This window comes from Ammodytes marinus, assembly GCF_949987685.1.
Source record: "Ammodytes marinus genome assembly, chromosome: 11".
Taxonomy (NCBI): Eukaryota; Metazoa; Chordata; class Actinopteri; order Uranoscopiformes; family Ammodytidae; genus Ammodytes; species Ammodytes marinus.
Window position 1 is genome coordinate 29,434,406 of NC_137215.1, and position 20,502 is coordinate 29,454,907.

Sequence of the window (20,502 nt, forward strand, 5' to 3'; positions counted from 1 at the left end):
GCTATGACGCAATCGGTCTTCAAATGCAGCCTACGAGGCCGGTTCCAAGACCGCAACCCCTGAATCAAGACACAGCCACAGACTTGGTAGGACGCAGTCTCGCGGTCTATGAAGGCTATAGCCTATGAAGGCCGATTTTAAGGCCGGTTTTAAGGCCAACGAGCCTTGTTAAACGAGACGGTCTCCGCAGGTCTCCGTTTACGAGTATTTCCGGTTTGCGTAACAAGCCGTTACCTTGCGTGACGACTCGCCGCTCCTGTGCTGCCTAGCAACCCTGATTGCTGCCAACGGAGACAGCTCTGTCAACGGAGGAAAAAAGAAAAAGAAGTTGCCTACCAGACGAAAAGAAAAAAAAGTACAAGAAAAAAAGAAAGGAAGATAAAAGTTAAGAAGATGGAGCAACACGTTGCTGTTTTGTTATTTTTTATTTTATTTTATGCCATCTCTGAAAAAAACGCAATGAATCTTGGGATATGTTGGGCCACGAAGGATACATCTGATGCAGCCTTCAAAACTGCTTCAAAACCGTGAAACGAAGGCTGCATTTCACGACCGCATATGAGGAGCCTTGCAAGGAGCCTTGCAAATGGGACAGCCTTTGCGCGCCGCTATGACGCAATCGGTCTTCAAATGCAGCCTACGAGGCCGGTTCCAAGACCGCAACCCCTGAATCAAGACACAGCCTGTGTGTGTGTGTGTGTGAGAGAGAGAGAGATAGAGCGGCTCTCTTCCTCTACACAGTGAACACGGCTTTACCAGACGTTACCGCCCCCCTCTGGACTGAACATGCTGCTGCCGTTGATAGGCAGACTGACTGAAAGACCCGTCTGTGTTTTACTCAGACATAATAAAGAATCTTTATTATGGTTTTTAATAATGTTAACTTTGGTCAAACATGCCATTGTAAACTCATTCCATGTAGGCTAGTATTCCAACTCTCACAGTAAGCTTAAAGGTAGGTTGTCTTTGTATAAGCCTATACATATGTAAAATATATACTTTTTACAGAATGTAGGCCTAACTGGTGTTACACTCTCCGGTACAGTAGGTGGCGGTATGCTCCTATGACGGTCAGCGATCTGCCATGAGCCGGAGAGGAGGAACAGAAGCAGAAGAAGAAACACGAGTAGTCTAACTTCTTCCTGTGTTATGCTTATGACGGTGTTTACTACCAGCGAGCTTATCAGCGGATCAGTGTGTGTGTTGAGACCGGGCTGAGATGTGGTCAGCAGGGCATCGTGCGGCCCTGTTGTCCCGCTGTGTGGCTGCATGTGTCGGCCTACCTGTCAGGATGCAGAGCGGAGCACGCAGCGCTGCTCCAGGTCAGTGGAGCCGTCTTTATACTGGGCTTACACTGCACTGATGATGATGATCAGCCGTGTCTGAAGTCAACCTAGCGTATTTACACATGAACCCACACATCTAGACTCTTTGAGACCAACTGCATCCAGTCAGCAATGCAGCCTCCTACTCGGTGTGAAGTCCATGCTATAGTTTACAGTGTGTGTGCTGGTTTCAGTTTCACACATCTCCACTATGTCAGCATGCAGCTCAATCCATACACATGCAGTCTGTCAGGATTGTCCCTGTTGATGTGTCTCTGTAATGCGGCTAATTGGACATGGGATGACAGTGACTAGTGGAGGAGTCTGTCCCTGCCTTCCAAATCACATACTTTTTCTTTTTACTACACTACATACTAAAATACAGAAGAGTTTTAGTCTTTTTACTACACTACATACTAAAGTACAGAAGAGTTTTAGTCTTTTTACTACACTACATACTAAAGTACAGAAGAGTTTTAGTCTTTTTACTACACTACATACTAAAGTACAGAAGAGTTTTAGTCTTTTTACTACACTACATACTAAAGTACAGAAGAGTTTTAGGGCCACAGAAGAGAAAACAAAATCAGATAAGGAAGATTTTTTTTCATTCTGTTGAGAAATGTCAAGAATAAAGACGAATACTCCAAAATGCTACTGGAGTTAGTGGGGCATTTATGTATTTTCAGCATACTGCAATTGGTATTGGAACATCCTAAATCTTTTTCTGGCATACTACTGTATATAGTAGGGAAGTATGGAGATTGTCTGTCCCTCTGACCTCACAGCCTGCTGACCTGTGAGAGGCCAGCGCAGGGGCTTGTGGGAGGTGAAGTCTTCTTGTCTCACTATGTTGTCTTCCTTCTAAGGGAAGCTGGTACGAACCGGAGAAGAGAAGAAAGCAGTGGTGAGTGTTCCTCCTCCCTCCACTCCTACTGCTGGCTTCACTCTCTCCTCTCTACTGCTGGCTTCACTCTCTCCTCTCTACTGCTGGCTTCACTCTCTCCTCTCTACTGCTGGCTTCACTCTCTCCTCTCTACTGCTGGCTTCACTCTCTCCTCTCTACTGCTGGCTTCACTCTCTCCACTCTACTGCTGGCTTCACTCTCTCCTCTCTACTGCTGGCTTCACTCTCTCCTACTGCTGGCTTCACTCTCTCCTCTCTACTGCTGGCTTCACTCTCTCCTACTGCTGGCTTCACTCTCTCCTCTCTACTGCTGGCTTCACTCTCTCCTCTGGCTTCACTCTCTCCTCTCTACTGCTGGCTTCACTCTCTCCTCTCTACTGCTGGCTTCACTCTCTCCTCTCTACTGCTGGCTTCACTCTCTCCTACTGCTGGCTTCACTCTCTCCTCTCTACTGCTGGCTTCACTCTCTCCTCTCTACTGCTGGCTTCACTCTCTCCTCTCCTACTGCTGGCTTCACTCTCTCCTACTGCTGGCTTCACTCTCTCCTCTCTACTGCTGGCTTCACTCTCTCCTCTCTACTGCTGGCTTCACTCTCTCCTACTGCTGGCTTCACTCTCTCCACTCTACTGCTGGCTTCACTCTCTCCTCTCTACTGCTGGCTTCACTCTCCACTCTACTGCTGGCTTCACTCTCTCCTCTCTACTGCTGGCTTCACTCTCTCCTACTGCTGGCTTCACTCTCTCCTCTCTACTGCTGGCTTCACTCTCTCCTCTCTACTGCTGGCTTCACTCTCTCCTCTCCTACTGCTGGCTTCACTCTCTCCTCTCTACTGCTGGCTTCACTCTCTCCTCTCTACTGCTGGCTTCACTCTCTCCTCTCTACTGCTGGCTTCACTCTCTCCTCACTACTGCTGGCTTCACTCTCTCCTACTGCTGGCTTCACTCTCTCCTCTCTACTGCTGGCTTCACTCTCTCCTCTCTACTGCTGGCTTCACTCTCTCCTCTCTACTGCTGGCTTCACTCTCTCCACTCCTACTGCTGGCTTCACTCTCTCCTCTCTACTGCTGGCTTCACTCTCTCCTCTCTACTGCTGGCTTCACTCTCTCCTCTCTACTGCTGGCTTCACTCTCTCCTCTCTACTGCTGGCTTCACTCTCTCCTCTCTACTGCTGGCTTCACTCTCTCCACTCCTACTGCTGGCTTCACTCTCTCCTCTCTACTGCTGGCTTCACTCTCTCCTCTCTACTGCTGGCTTCACTCTCTCCTCTCTACTGCTGGCTTCACTCTCTCCTCTCCTACTGCTGGCTTCACTCTCTCCTCTCTACTGCTGGCTTCACTCTCTCCTCTCTACTGCTGGCTTCACTCTCTCCTCTCTACTGCTGGCTTCACTCTCTCCTCTCTACTGCTGGCTTCACTCTCTCCTACTGCTGGCTTCACTCTCTCCTCTCTACTGCTGGCTTCACTCTCTCCACTCCTACTGCTGGCTTCACTCTCTCCTCTCTACTGCTGGCTTCACTCTCTCCTCTCTACTGCTGGCTTCACTCTCTCCTCTCTACTGCTGGCTTCACTCTCTCCTCTCTACTGCTGGCTTCACTCTCTCCTCTGGCTTCACTATCTCCTCTCTACTGCTGGCTTCACTCTCTCCTACTGCTGGCTTCACTCTCTCCTACTGCTGGCTTCACTCTCTCCTCTCTACTGCTGGCTTCACTCTCTCCTCTCTACTGCTGGCTTCACTCTCTCCTACTGCTGGCTTCACTCTCTCCTCTGGCTTCACTCTCTCCTCTCTACTGCTGGCTTCACTCTCTCCTCTCTACTGCTGGCTTCACTCTCTCCTCTGGCTTCACTCTCTCCTCTCTACTGCTGGCTTCACTCTCTCCTCTGGCTTCACTCTCTCCTCTCTACTGCTGGCTTCACTCTCTCCTCTCTACTGCTGGCTTCACTCTCTCCTCTCTACTGCTGGCTTCACTCTCTCCTACTGCTGGCTTCACTCTCTCCTCTCTACTGCTGGCTTCACTCTCTCCTCTCTACTGCTGGCTTCACTCTCTCCTCTCTACTGCTGGCTTCACTCTCTCCTCTCTACTGCTGGCTTCACTCTCTCCTCTGGCTTCACTCTCTCCTCTCTACTGCTGGCTTCACTCTCTCCTCTGGCTTCACTCTCTCCTCTCTACTGCTGGCTTCACTCTCTCCTCTCTACTGCTGGCTTCACTCTCTCCTCTCTACTGCTGGCTTCACTCTCTCCTACTGCTGGCTTCACTCTCTCCTCTCCTACTGCTGGCTTCACTCTCTCCTCTCTACTGCTGGCTTCACTCTCTCCTCTGGCTTCACTCTCTCCTCTCTACTGCTGGCTTCACTCTCTCCTCTCTACTGCTGGCTTCACTCTCTCCTCTCTACTGCTGGCTTCACTCTCTCCTACTGCTGGCTTCACTCTCTCCTCTGGCTTCACTCTCTCCTCTCTACTGCTGGCTTCACTCTCTCCTCTCTACTGCTGGCTTCACTCTCTCCTCTGGCTTCACTCTCTCCTCTCTACTGCTGGCTTCACTCTCTCCTCTGGCTTCACTCTCTCCTCTCTACTGCTGGCTTCACTCTCTCCTCTCTACTGCTGGCTTCACTCTCTCCTCTCTACTGCTGGCTTCACTCTCTCCTACTGCTGGCTTCACTCTCTCCTCTCTACTGCTGGCTTCACTCTCTCCTCTCTACTGCTGGCTTCACTCTCTCCTCTCTACTGCTGGCTTCACTCTCTCCTCTCTACTGCTGGCTTCACTCTCTCCTCTGGCTTCACTCTCTCCTCTCTACTGCTGGCTTCACTCTCTCCTCTGGCTTCACTCTCTCCTCTCTACTGCTGGCTTCACTCTCTCCTCTCTACTGCTGGCTTCACTCTCTCCTCTCTACTGCTGGCTTCACTCTCTCCTACTGCTGGCTTCACTCTCTCCTCTCCTACTGCTGGCTTCACTCTCTCCTCTCTACTGCTGGCTTCACTCTCTCCTCTGGCTTCACTCTCTCCTCTCTACTGCTGGCTTCACTCTCTCCTCTCTACTGCTGGCTTCACTCTCTCCTCTCTACTGCTGGCTTCACTCTCTCCTCTCTACTGCTGGCTTCACTCTCTCCTCTGGCTTCACTCTCTCCTCTCTACTGCTGGCTTCACTCTCTCCTCTGGCTTCACTCTCTCCTCTCTACTGCTGGCTTCACTCTCTCCTCTGGCTTCACTCTCTCCTCTCTACTGCTGGCTTCACTCTCTCCTCTGGCTTCACTCTCTCCTCTCTACTGCTGGCTTCACTCTCTCCTCTGGCTTCACTCTCTCCTCTCTACTGCTGGCTTCACTCTCTCCTCTCTACTGCTGGCTTCACTCTCTCCTCTCTAGTTTTTAGTTTTTCTAGCAAGAAATACGTTTTTTTTTCTTTTTTTTGAGAAATACTTTGATTTTGAACTATTCATAAAATAACCATAAATAGTTCATGTGTGTTTCCTTAATATGTTTTCAATCACAAAGATAAGATATGCTCTTTATTATAAACACATCTCCCAACGTTAACAGTTGAACATGTTTACAGTACAAACCTTGTCGGTGAACTTTGGGGGCCAAAAAACAAAACAGTGGTTTATTAATCATTATTGAGGTAAACTATTCAATTCATCTTGATATTGATTTGATATTTACATATATTTCATAATGACGTGCTGCGGTTCACCTCAGGAAGCACGGTACGGTACGGCCTATATTTGTGACGGTTTGGTCTTGATACACCCCTGCTCCACACACTAATATTCAAGCTCATATCATAGTACTGTCCTTTCCCTTCATCAACTAACACATGGCTTTCTCCACTGTTTTCAGATCTGCATTGAGGGGAACATTGCCAGTGGGAAGACCACCTGTCTGGAGTATTTTGCAAAAACCAGCAATATAGAGGTAAGACAAAGTACACTCTGTTAACACTAGTGTGTGTGTGTGTGTGTGTGTGTGTGTGTGTGTGTGTGTGTGTGTGTGTGTGTGTGTGTGTGTGTGTGTGTGTGTGTGTGTGTGTGTGTGTGTGTGTGTGTGTGTGTGTGTGTGTGTGTGTGTGGTGCAGCACAGGCAGAATGCAGCAGTAACAGCTGTCCTCCCTCTCTCCCCCAGGTCCTCACTGAACCCATCTCTAAGTGGAGGAATGTCCGTGGACACAACCCTCTGGTACTGATCTATCTATCTACCTACCTACCTACCTACCTACCTATCTATCTATCTATCTATCTATCTATCTATCTATCTATCTATCTATCTATCTATCTATCTATCTATCTATCTATCTATCTATCTATCTATCTATCTATCTATCTATCTATCTATCTATCTATCTATCTATCTATCTATCTATCTATCTATCTATCTATCTATCTATCTATCTATCTATCTATCTATCTATCTATCTATCTATCTATCTATCTATCTATCTATCTATCTATCTATCTATCTATCTATCTATCTATCTATCTATCTATCTATCTATCTATCTATCTATCTATCTATCTATCTATCTATCTATCTATCTATCTATCTATCTATCTATCTATCTATCTATCTATCTATCTATCTATCTATCTATCTATCTATCTATCTATCTATCTATCTATCTATCTATCTATCTATCTATCTATCTATCTATCTATCTATCTATCTATCTATCTATCTATCTATCTATCTATCTATCTATCTATCTATCTATCTATCTATCTATCTATCTATCTATCTATCTATCTATCTATCTATCTATCTATCTATCTATCTATCTATCTATCTATCTATCTATCTATCTATCTATCTATCTATCTATCTATCTATCTATCTATCTATCTATCTATCTATCTATCTATCTATCTATCTATCTATCTATCTATCTATCTATCTATCTATCTATCTATCTATCTATCTATCTATCTATCTATCTATCTATCTATCTATCTATCTATCTATCTATCTATCTATCTATCTATCTATCTATCTATCTATCTATCTATCTATCTATCTATCTATCTATCTATCTATCTATCTATCTATCTATCTATCTATCTATCTATCTATCTATCTATCTATCTATCTATCTATCTATCTATCTATCTATCTATCTATCTATCTATCTATCTATCTATCTATCTATCTATCTATCTATCTATCTATCTATCTATCTATCTATCTATCTATCTATCTATCTATCTATCTATCTATCTATCTATCTATCTATCTATCTATCTATCTATCTATCTATCTATCTATCTATCTATCTATCTATCTATCTATCTATCTATCTATCTATCTATCTATCTATCTATCTATCTATCTATCTATCTATCTATCTATCTATCTATCTATCTATCTATCTATCTATCTATCTATCTATCTATCTATCTATCTATCTATCTATCTATCTATCTATCTATCTATCTATCTATCTATCTATCTATCTATCTATCTATCTATCTATCTATCTATCTATCTATCTATCTATCTATCTATCTATCTATCTATCTATCTATCTATCTATCTATCTATCTATCTATCTATCTATCTATCTATCTATCTATCTATCTATCTATCTATCTATCTATCTATCTATCTATCTATCTATCTATCTATCTATCTATCTATCTATCTATCTATCTATCTATCTATCTATCTATCTATCTATCTATCTATCTATCTATCTATCTATCTATCTATCTATCTATCTATCTATCTATCTATCTATCTATCTATCTATCTATCTATCTATCTATCTATCTATCTATCTATCTATCTATCTATCTATCTATCTATCTATCTATCTATCTATCTATCTATCTATCTATCTATCTATCTATCTATCTATCTATCTATCTATCTATCTATCTATCTATCTATCTATCTATCTATCTATCTATCTATCTATCTATCTATCTATCTATCTATCTATCTATCTATCTATCTATCTATCTATCTATCTATCTATCTATCTATCTATCTATCTATCTATCTATCTATCTATCTATCTATCTATCTATCTATCTATCTATCTATCTATCTATCTATCTATCTATCTGACTGTGCTGTTCTCATTGCCGGTGTGAGTACCAGATATGCTCGGGTTGCACAGTGATGACTCACTTCCTGTAAATTATATTCAAACAAACTTCAAAAAAACAGTTTTCCCTTTTCCTGAAGCCAAAATGTATTTACTGTATTAAATAAAACAGAGAAAAAAGTTTCATGTTCGGGCTGTATTGAACGCTCTCGCGAGATCTCTTGTAACGCTGCGTGATCTTGGGGACAATAATTACGTATTCCACAATCCCTTGCTATTCCCAACGATAGCTTATCTATTTTTTCCGAAAACTACACGTACTGTCTTTCTACATGTATCTTTATTGTAATGTTTATATTGTGAATGATAATATTATAATAGATCGCAGTTTGCAATAGATTCGTAAGAAAGAAGTGGATCTCGCGTAGTACAGGAAGTGCGTCATCATTATGCAACCCGAGCATATCTGGTACTCACAGCGGTATCCTGTCTCAAGGTATTCTGTGGTTTGAAAAAGTCCAGGTTTTAAAACCCAGCCATTATTTTCCCTCATACTGTTCTAAGGTATTAGAATGATAACATAGTACATTATTGTATCATGTTATCATACAAGTCTATTAATGTTCAGAATATTCTATGTGTTGTTTAAAAAGAAAAAGATTGTGTTCAGCCAGAAGTTTAGTTCAAAAGAACACAAGTGAGAGCTGTCATTACAATACTGATGTATTGCTTGGTCATGAAACTGGTATTTCTGCTTTCAGACCTACTTCACCGGTGGAAATATGAAGGTGTATTGAACTCTGAGATCCCATGTAGTATAAATGTGCAAACATTTTAGAAATCAGTTCATCCTAGAAAGAGTGTTTTATGGTCTCACTGTCTAACCCTACATTTTCCCATGTGCGACATCACACATGGTAAAATGTAGGGTTAGGATTAACAGGAGAGCTGGGCCAAAGGAAGACTGAGGAAAGACTGAGGGAAGAAAAACCTCATTCATTATATTATAATAGCAATTTTATAATGATAGAACGCCGGTTCCCTATGGGTGAAGTGTTCCTTTAAGGTTATCATACAGTCAGAATACCTTATCGACCCATGTCTATAGCAAACACCCCGCTCCCTACGGACAGCCTTGAGGAATAAAAGAAAGATAATGATAAATATTATTATGAGATTGAATAAAGACATTTTTCAAAGGCTCTGTTACAGTTGGAACCACTCAATAATCAGACAGATTGCAGTGCAAAGTAGATATGGACAGTATATGTGCACGTTTATACACGGATCAAAACATATTCATCAAGGCTGCACGATATGTGCAGATGTGTGTTTTGTGAAAAAAGGCTGCTCGACATCAGGGGAACATGAAACATGCGATGACATTGTTGAATACTGTGATGAGGTCACCACTTGTGACACTCCAGCAACACTTAGATATACAGTGTAAATGTCTTTCTGCTTTCAGTTCACTGCCACTTCAACATTCCCAACAACGATACATTTAGCATCCATTGTTCTGCACTAATACACATACACACTCCTCTGTGCCCTATCACCACCAGTATGACTGTGTGTGAATGAATAGAACCTGGATCCCTGTTAAATTGAACAGTTTAATACGTTGCTGAAGACTCACTTTTGTTGCATTGGCCTTTAACACAAGTTGAGACTTTGACACTCCTAACTTTTTTTCTCATGTGTCTTATATGTTATTTTGTATTGTATCTTGTACAACACTTTGGTCAACTGATGTTGTTTTTATATGTGCTATAGAAATTATTTTGACTTTGACTTTGACTTTTGCAGGCTCTGATGTACCAGGACCCAGAGCGATGGGGCATCACCCTGCAGACCTTTGTACAACTCACCATGCTGGAGAGACATCTGTCAGCCATAGTGAGTCAACTGCTGGGCTCTAAAGATCATTTTTGGGCATGTTCAAGCTTTATTAGACAGTACAGAGTTGAAATGGGGAGACAGAGAGAGAGGGGGGGATGACCTGCAGTAAAGGTCCACGGGTCGGATTTGAACCCGCGACCACTGCAACGAAGGCCTGAACCAATATGGTACGCGCTCTATCCACTACACCACCAGAGCGCCCCACAACGGTTGGATTTTAACAGGAGTGAATATACTCTCAAAAGATTAAGAGTATCATTAGAAAGTTGGTTCAAAAAGTGAAACTATCATAAATTCTAGATTTGTTCCACAAAGTGAAATATGTCAGGCCTTTCTTTTGTCTTAATATAGATGATAACAGTTAGCAGCTCATGGAATAAAAAATTCAGTATCTCAAAATATTAGAATATTACATAAAACCAATTTTAAAAAAAAGGATTAATAATACAGAAACGTCAACCTTCTGAAAAGTATGAATATTTCAGATTCATTTCAGTTTTTGTGCAGAATGCATCTAGAATATATGAACGTTTCACCATTTGAATCGAATTATGGAAAAAATTAAGTTTTAATTTAAATTGATATTCTAATTTTTTAAGATGTATCACTTGTATATTGTTTCAGACTCATTTAGCCTATGATCTCCTCAGGAAATGAGCTGTATGTCCCTAACATGTCTGGTTGTCTGGTTGTCTTGCAGTCGGCTCCTGTCAGGATGATGGAGAGGTCCATCTTCAGTGCCAAGCACATCTTTGTGGAGAATCTTTTCAGAAGGTACTGCTGTCTGTAGCACACGCATCACGCCCCAAATGTTCATATCTTTAAGGCAAACTCAAGACCCACCTTTTAAAATGTATCTTTTCATCTAGTGTTTTTGATTTAAATTATAGCAGTCCCCTCCCTCGTCCCTACATCACCACATTAACACAGCGTTATTCAAGCATCAGCCATTGTAGGCGCATAAACATTCACCCCTCTGTCGCTTTCTGCGCGTGCACCGGCAGAGAGACGTGCCCATTTGTAGCGTTCTCTCTTCTGATTGGATATCAGGTTGTGGAATACCAGAAAAGTTTATTTGCCGATTACATGCAGAGCGAGTGACTGAGAGACCTGTGTTATGAAGCGCGCACACTATATAAGTGATCACTGTATGAATAAAGAGCGATTTAACACGTATATTAACATAAATATATCGCTTACTTTACCTTAAAGTGTTCATGTATTTTAGGTTTGTTTATCTAGCTTTTTAATTGGATTTGAACTTGATCTACTTAGCTATATTTATTTATATGTCTTAGTCTCTTTCTTTCCCTTTTATTGACACATCATTTTACTTGGACTGGTGTTTTATTTTATTTTATTTTATTTTATTTTATTTTATTTTATTTTATTTTATTTTATTTTATTTTATTTTATTTTATTTTATTTTATTTTATTTTATTTTATTTTATTTTATTTTATTTTATTTTATTTTATTTTATTTTATTTTATTTTATTTTATTTTATTTTATTTTATTTTATTTTATTTATCCTTCGGGTCTTCTTCTATAATGTATTTTTAGTCAGTAATACTACTCTGTGTGTTGGTTATGGTTGGAGGTCTGTAGAAAAGGGGGGGGGGCTGTTTTTTCTCTTTTTTCATGTAAAGCACTTTGTCTTAGCTTTTTGTGTATGAACAGTGCTCTATGAATACAGCTAGATTTGATTTGAAGAGATACATAACATTAACTTACAGTATACAATTACAGATAAACCCCCTCTGCTGCTTTGACAGTTCAAGCCTTTAGTGTGTGTTCACTAGCACTTGGAGCTGGGAGGTTCCAAGGCTTAGAACGCTCACACTAGGCCAGGGCTAGTCAATTACACATTTATTGGGGCCAGATTCTCTAACCAAGAACTTTAGCTGGGCCCTGACATTTTCAGCAGCCAGTAAGCAGCAGTGAGAACACATTCTAAACCAACACAAATGAATGTGTTGGGGGGGGGGGGTAAATGGCAATTCATTGTGTCCCTTTAAAATGTAGTCCCATCTGACACGGGCACATCTAAGAGTGCATATGAAAACAATAAATATATATAAGCAAGGAAAAAGCTATAGCTTAAAAATAATCGGAGGTAGTAGCATTTATATTCCACTTTTTAAAAAGAAGAAGAAAAGAATGTAAGATAACTTGGAAAGTCTGGTGATTGCATTGTGGCACAAAAAGATCACAATGTACGCAGACACCACATTGTAATCATTTTGTAGCGCAAGGCACACAAACACACGCACAAACACACACACGCACTCACACACACACATACACACGCTTGCACTGGGCTGTACAGAATAGATAAAAAAAATTTCACAAATAAACTTAATTATACTGATGCAACAGTGTGTTTACTACACTTATCCCGAAATTGACAATATATCATATATACACTGAGAAATATTACACATGTAGAAGATGGTGTTGATGTAGTTGATGGTTAATGCTATCACATTGCTATCGCATGCTGACATCCTGTTTGTTTTCCAGTGGGAAGATGCCAGAGGTGGACTATGCTGTCCTCAGCGAGTGGTTTGATTGGATCACAACTAACATCTTCCTTCCTGTCGATCTGATTGGTGAGAATATACAAATACATACAAAGATGACACAGGTCTGTATTTGAATGAGTGAGGATACAATGGACTGACAGTATAAGAACTTAGTGTATAGAGATATCCTTAATGAGGATGATTCATACTGATGTTGACTGATAGCCTGGTTCTGCCAGACCATCGTACTTCATTTCATTTGTACAGAAGGTCTGGAATCTCTCAATTGACAAACGTTAACTCACTTGAAGGCGGGTGTCTGTTGAAGTTTATAACTATTGGATCTGCCCAGTGCCACTCTGGATCTGCCAACCAATCGCATAATGTTTGGTTGTGACGTTATGTTATGCGCTGGCTTCTGAGCCACTCCCTGTGTTCGCTGATTGGACTGGCAAAAATCTGGCCGGAGAAAACTAAACTAAGGGTGTATTCACACATGCCGTGTTTAGTTCGGTTGAAACGAACTCAGATGCACTTCTGCCTTCGGTGCGCATCTTTCAGACATGTGTGAATACAGCAATCGCACTCGGGTGCGGACCAAACAAACGATCCGAGACCCAGCTGAAGAGGTGGTCTCGATGCGTTTCCATACGCACTCTGCTGCAGTTAGTTTGTGGTGTGAATTTGTCCGGACTCGATCCGACCCAATTGCAGGAAGCACTGTGCCTTTTATTTTTTAATAAACATACCTGCAAACTCGTCGCTTTTCGGCGAAAATCGCCGTTTAGAATCAAAATATATGACCCACGTGAATCGTATAGATCCGAAGAGTTTTTGTTTTTGGGAGGGGGGGGGGGGGGGGGTAGCGGCAGCTGCCAGAGAAGTCAGCCAGCGCTTCCCAGACTGGACTGTGTGGACGAGTTACCGTAGTGTGAGACAAGGGAATATCGTTATCTTGGCAATAAAACATCTTTGGTAGACGTCATGAGTATTGTCCAATCAGCGTTAAGATCGGGCACAAGCATCACTGCTGCCGCTGTGTGTTCGGACTTTAGAATTGGCTAAAAGTCTCAATCAAAGCCCTTTTGATAATACAAAAATAGAGGCTTTGATTAAACACTGTCAATGCTTCAGAGGTTAATGTAACAGCCTACTGAAACAGAAACTATACGGAGGGACGCAGCTCACTGTACAGTCCTTTTATTTAGTCGCGCTGTCAGTTTGCCGACATGGCTCTCTGTTAGACTCGAGACATAGAAAAAGATCGCTGAAGCCGTTCCCGTAGACAAAGTTAACGGGCAGGATATCCCCGACTGATTTCATCCATCAAACCACAGAGTTTTTTCTGAGCGGCGTCTCACTCGCTCACTGGGTCTCCCGGGTCCCGGTGATTTTCACCGTCACAGCGATCGACTCGCTGCTTTGCTGGGGCGGAGACTTTGTGTGAAGGTGATTTAACATCACGGTCGTAGACGAATGTTATAACTTTATGCTGCATAGTTTGCACTGCACTGTTGACCCACACAGGACTCTTAAGTGAAGCTGACAGTTTAATGAGCGCACATTGCAGAAATGAAGTGTCTGCAGTGCGCTCACAATCAGAGCCGACCGACAGCCCCCCCCCCCCCCCCACAATTTATTTTTATTTTTTATTTTGTGTGTTTGATATTAACATCATATTATTATATCATACAAAAAATTAATACAATGTTTTGATCTAGATAGCCAAGTTAATAGCCCAATAATTTAATCAGTTCATCTGGGAGGTAATCCAAGTTTAACTGATCACGTCACGTTCACGTCCAGTGTGTACTGAGTTTATTTAAAAACATTTGGAAATGGGGCTCAGATGCCCATGCACTGTATAACCTATTTCAGCCTCGTCTGTGGAAAAAAAGATAGCTGGACAACAGAGTTCTTCTGCTTCATTCCTCTCACTGCATTTAAATGTATTCATTATATTACAGAGAAATATGTCCCATAAAAGAAAAAGAGCACCAAGCCCAACCCAGAGGACCCTGCATAATATTTTATTTTAAATGAATGTTTTAATGGAAAATCCAAGAAGCTTCTAATTCATCCGACCCAGTGTCTCCAAATTATTTGTTCACACAAAATTCCTCAGATTTAGCCTCTTAATTTCCCTCTCAAAGTGCACCAGATTCATGCATTTCACTTTAAAAAGTTTAAAAAAAATCTCCCGGGGGGGCATACCCCCGGACCCCCCTAGGAGGGTCAGGATCTCAGCTGGCTATTATTTTCACCCAGCTGGACATTGGAGGCAATAGTGGAGAACTCTGGTTGTGTGAATGATATTTAACAATAGCCAATCGTTTGGACAGCGAAAAACACCCGACCCCCCTAGAAGGGACGGGTGTTTGTCACCTTTTTTACCTCCTATGAGTTTGCAGGTCTGAATAAATCACCGTCAGCTTCACATTATGGGAAAGTGTTGCCGTTGTTGGGAAGATTAGTTGTGGTTTGACCGGGAGCCCCGAGCAAATATAGCCTATTACATTTGATAGACAGGACGCGTAAACATGTTGATGTGTTCAGTGATCAGATGAAGGAGAGGGGACCGTCTCCCGCACAGTGCCAACAGGTTCACGCTGCGCTTTGTATGAAGTGCGTGTTTTTAGTTTGCTTCCCATGTTACGGTACCGTCAATACTATCCCCGTGTCAGTTTGGAGCTGAGCTGCGCCGAACTCACACCCAGCTGACACACGGCTATCAGCTGTGTGTCAGCATGAGCCCATTCCTCGCGATCCGCGCGTCCAGCAGCAAAAATACAGTACATGTTATGTTTCACATCGTAGGCTACAAGCCACATCATTGACACAGGCCTACATATTATAACCATATGAAACAACAATAATTTTATGTTTTTTTATTTTATTTATAGGCTAGATGTAGGCCTATTTATTTATGTATTTATTATTTTTAACCCCATATCGTATCAGTTATATATTTCGCAGTTTTCACTTCGTGCTTCCTGCTTCTCTCCACCCCAGAATGTCTGTCCAATGAATGAATGACCTCAGATCACGTGTGGTTTTACTTCGTAATGCTGGTTCACTTGCAAAAGGGGCAATATGAAAGTGGACCACACCAAAAGAAAAAAATCTAAACTCTATTTGGTCTGGACCAAAGCAAGTGAACTAGCGGACCTTCCCAGTGTGAATACACCCTAAGAATATACCGCAGGCCCAGACTGAGTACTGAAGGGAAATGAAAATTGAGCGGAAGTATGTAGGCGGGCGGTGCCAGGCTAGGTGACTGAGGCTCTGGCGGAACAAGACAAACCTGATCTTTGATTCTCAGGGCAGAGCCGCTCTGTAGATGAATCCCGGAAATTTGAAGAAGTTAATCGCGACTGGCGTTCCTAGTGTTTAGCGCTCTGCACAGCCACCCCAGACGGTCAGCAGGGAATACGTCTAAATGCATGTAAGTCATTATTTGACACTTTAGTATGGTTAAACATGACTATAAATCATTATAACAACGTTTATAGGTCATAAAAGTTGAAAAAGCATAATAGGTGCTCTTTAAGGTTGGTCTATTGTGCTGTAGTAGACGTGATTGGCCACATCTGCATGCCTACCCAGATTTCACATGAAGAAACAGTCGGCCATGGAATCACAACCAATTGCCTGTGTGTGTCATTTGAATGTGTGTAACCCATGTTAGGTTAATCAACGTCAAAGTCAGCTTTATTGTCAACACTTCACATGTACAAGACATGGAAGGGAAAGAAAACGTTTCCCACTATCCCGCGGAGAACAGATAAAAGTGCACAGGCACAAACAACAAATATACGAGACATTTTTCAACGCTACAAATAGACGAGATAGACAATGACATATAAAATATAGGAGTCAGTAACTAGTTTCTGTATTAATAAATAAGTAATTGTGGCAAAAAGGCAGTCAATAACGGCAGCAAAAAGTTCTGTAGAATGTATTCAGTATAGTGCAAAAAGAAAGTCATTCATAAATAGATAAATAGCAGCAATTTCAGTCCGTATGGCTTGTATTGGTGGTAGTAATAATATTAATACTAGAGTAATAATGCTAGTAATAGTGCAAAGACAGTTATTCCAGAGTGTAGAAAGGCAGAAAGGAGGGGGGAGATTCAGCTTTCTGATGTGGCTGAGGGGGGAGAGGGGAGAGAATGAAGCTTCCATGTTGCTGACTGTTTTTCTCTCCTCTGGCCACAGTGTACCTGCAGACGTGTCCTCACACCTGCCATGAGAGGCTGAAGCAGAGGTGCAGAGAGGAGGAGAAAGTCATTCCACTGGTGAGAGGAAACACACACTGTTACTGTCCATCAGCTTCTTCTCTGCACTTCAACGAGGGCAGTCGCATACTCTGTTCCCTCCCGAAACCCTTATCTTTCCTGCTCTGCTCTCTCCTGTCTTGTGCTGTCTCTGTCTAATCTCCGAGTGTCTCTCTGCATATTCCTCCGAAAAACCTAAATTATGGATCTGATCAGCTGGGGTCTTTCTGCAATTGACCAAATTTTCTCGACGAGAAAAGGGGGCAAAGGAGAAGCCTCCTGTCCGGATGGAACCTTTACTGTTGGATACACCTGGGACGGGTGGAGTGGCTGGAACCAGATGTGTCTAGCAATACTCTCCATTGAGGACGCCGAAGACATCTACATCATTGGGCTTCTGGTATCAGGTTTCCTGCTGTTTGGAGTTGGCGGATTCCTGATTTACCGCAACGGTAATAAGGCGTTGGCAGCACATCAGGCCATTGAGAAGCTGCCCGTCTTTGAGGGTTTGTGCCGGGCCGTTAATGCACAGACTCAAGTGATAAGCGAGGTGAATCGCAAGCTGGAAGTGATTCCTGGACTTATTCGGAAAGTGGATTTGATCATGGCTGCCATTAACCGGCCGTAGGCACTTGGAAAAGGCCACTGGATTTCGGATTATTAGACGGAAACCAGTGACTGTAAGACAGGCTTCATTCCAGCGCCTAGTCTCAACCAAAACAAATCACAATCTCTCGATTCGGCTCCCTACACCGTCCTTGGCGCGGTGCTATCTCTTCTCTCTCCGGGATGTTTACGTGGAGAGACGCTCTACCCCCCACCCTCCCATCACCTACTTCTCCTGTGAACTCTATCTGTGACCGGGCCCCGAGGTCGTCTCCACGGATGTCTCATAACACCTGGCGCCTGTAGACTCCCACTACGTCTGGACAGAGATAGCTTCATGGAACACACACACACACACACACACACACACGTAAACACATAGCACACAGTACCCCTGACTAATCAAGCCCTCTTGAATCCGACCCCCTCTCCCTCCCTCGTTGCGGACCGGAAGCTGCGGGCGGGGCGCCTGCCGGCTGCGTACGCCCCCTGGTGCCTGGGCTGTGACACCTACCTTCCCATAAAGCCCTAACCCGTTCCTTTAATGTGCAATGTCTACGAGTCTTATTGTTTGTGGTGTTTATCATGTTGCTTATTTGTGCTAAGGTGGTTTTTCACTGATCACGCACTGCGCTCCCATAAGGAACGTAGTTCGAGATTTGCATTTTTTTGACCTATCTTCCCCTGTTGTTCTCCTTTTCCTTCTAAGAAATAGGGGCGCGAAATATTGCTGACCCTACAGTTACACTCTCTCCTGTCCACCCATGTTATTGTCATTGTCTTGTATGTTTCTTGGTGGAGTGTGAACTGGAATGTAATTTCGTTGCTCGGTAACGGTGCAATGACAAATAAATTTGATTCTGATTCTGATCTGCTTTAAGGGAGGGCTTCTAGAGAACTGATTGATTAACTGCTTTGGAAATGGGCAACAATGTGTCATTTCTTATGTGACCTCAATCGTGTGTGTGTGTGTGTGTGTGTGTGTGTGTGTGTGTGTGTGTGTGTGTGTGTGTGTGTGTGTGTGTGTGTGTGTGTGTGTGTGTGTGTGTGTGTGTGTGTGTGTGTGTGTGTGTGTGTGTGTGTGTGTGTGTGTGTGTGTGTGTGTGTGTGTGTGTGTGTGTGTGTGTGTGTGTGTGCACTAGGAGTATCTGGAGTCCATCCACCAGCTGTATGAGGACTGGCTCATCAAGCAGACCTCCGCTTCTCTTCCTGCTCCGGTTCTGGTGAGTGACTCAAATCCTCAAGTCTATGCATTTGTAAGTAACACCTGTAATTCTTATTCTTATTATTTCGAAGAAATGTCTAATGTGTGTGTGTGTGTGCGTGCCCTCGCATAGGTCATTCCCGCCGACCAAGACCTCCAGGAGATGCTGCACCAGTATGAAGTAAACCGTGACAAGATCCTGACAGCTACCCACCGCTGACACACGGTCCATCTGCAACTCATCTGTTGCACTCTCTTAAAGGAGCTATGAGGTTACTTTGAGTGTTTGGTGATTGTAGCGCCCCTCTTTGGATAAAAGCAGTAGTGTTTTTATACCACAAGATCCCAAAGATCTTTGATATTTATTCAGGAAGCAAGTGAAAGAGAGACGTCAGGATGCATGGCTATGAGGTAATATATTTATATGTGAATATGTCAGATTAATAATTGTAATATGACCACGGTGAAGCAAAAAAAAAAAAACGTTCCGGTCTGCCTGCCGTAAATGGTCTTGTTAAGTTCCTGGGAGAAAGTGGGGCCCGTAAAATAAAGACTGTTTGATAAACATTTTAAAGTTCCTCGTAGAAGGTTTAAAGTTTACTAAACATTGTGATTTTATCCATTTGATAACTCATCCACAGTTTGTTCCAATATTCCACTGAGCATCATCAGTTGGCCAGACTTCTCTTAGAGCGTCTCAGGCTGCTATTCACACTGTGTATAATCCCTGCAGAGGGATTTCATTGATTGTGGGACCTTGTTGTTTGTTGAATTGTTTCTATTTTCCACATGTTCTTTCTTTGACATTGTGTTGCAACATTCATAATTAAATAATATAAACCTAACTTTGAGTTGATTGTTTTTTTAAAAACGGGAACTAAACAGTAGGAGGTGTTTAATTCTTGATTCCAGTATTTAAAGGGTCTGTATTCAGTTTAAAGCTGAAGGGCTCTGAAATGTGTTAGCACGTTAGCTAGGCTATGCACAGAGAGTGTGATGTCCATTTATTTAACATCCTACTCCTCCACTGCAGTAAAACGAGACTGTAGTGGAATAAGATATTACCGTGGCCGAGTGGGCCTTGATTCCACGACATATGATACCAGAAGGAGACGTCACCAGGCAAGGGAAACGCGGAGAGCAGAGGATCAGAGGGGTATACTACGAAGCGAGATTAAGGGCTGAGCGAGGTCTGTTGAGTCTAAAGCGGTCTAAAGCCAGAGTTTTCAGTATCACGAAAGGTGGCTCTCTTTCTACCTGGCTAGATCACCGTGGTAACAGAGGCTGCACGGCTAACCTGCTCAGACCAGTTTTTGTTTCAGAGTTTGAGCTTAAATTCGGCTCTTATAGAGCGCTGCCCTTCAAGGAAACTACACATTTAGAAATCCCGCGGACCTGACAATATTGTCTGAGCGCTACATTCTCACTGAGGAAGCTGTTACATCTAAATTTATTGATCAGTAGGCTAAGTTAATGAACGAAACGAAGCCGTGACATTAGGCTTACAGCAGAGTGAACTGTAACATCGCGCTGGGGCTTTTTGCCACATGCATACAGTTATTGAACATGTAAAATAGCCCACACCTATACTGTATGCAGCGCCACTCTATGCTCTCCTCTCAAATGATTTTACCTGGCGATATACACACACTGGCTCTTAATAAAGCGTTCTATAAAATCACAGTTTGCAACATTATTTCACTGTGGGCTTTCTTTTCATAAGTAGCGA

At 42.6% G+C, this 20,502-nt stretch overlaps 1 protein-coding gene across 2 annotated transcripts; it reads left to right on the forward strand.

Moving 5' to 3' along the window:
• The first annotated feature begins 1,121 nt into the window (after positions 1-1,121).
• tk2 (thymidine kinase 2) lies at positions 1,122-19,585 on the forward strand. Of its 2 annotated transcripts, XM_080036988.1 has the most exons (10): positions 1,122-1,322; positions 2,195-2,232; positions 6,062-6,136; positions 6,344-6,397; positions 10,071-10,160; positions 10,864-10,937; positions 12,686-12,774; positions 16,905-16,984; positions 18,712-18,792; positions 18,907-19,585. In XM_080036988.1, the coding sequence occupies exons 1-10, from the start codon at positions 1,220-1,222 to the stop codon at positions 18,991-18,993; spliced, it is 771 nt and encodes a 256-aa protein (XP_079893114.1). In that variant the 5' UTR covers positions 1,122-1,219; the 3' UTR covers positions 18,994-19,585. The 2 variants fall into 2 exon arrangements, with proteins under 2 accessions (XP_079893114.1, XP_079893115.1); XM_080036989.1 differs by lacking the exon at positions 2,195-2,232 and having other exon boundaries at positions 1,157-1,322.
• The last annotated feature ends 917 nt before the right edge of the window (positions 19,586-20,502 follow it).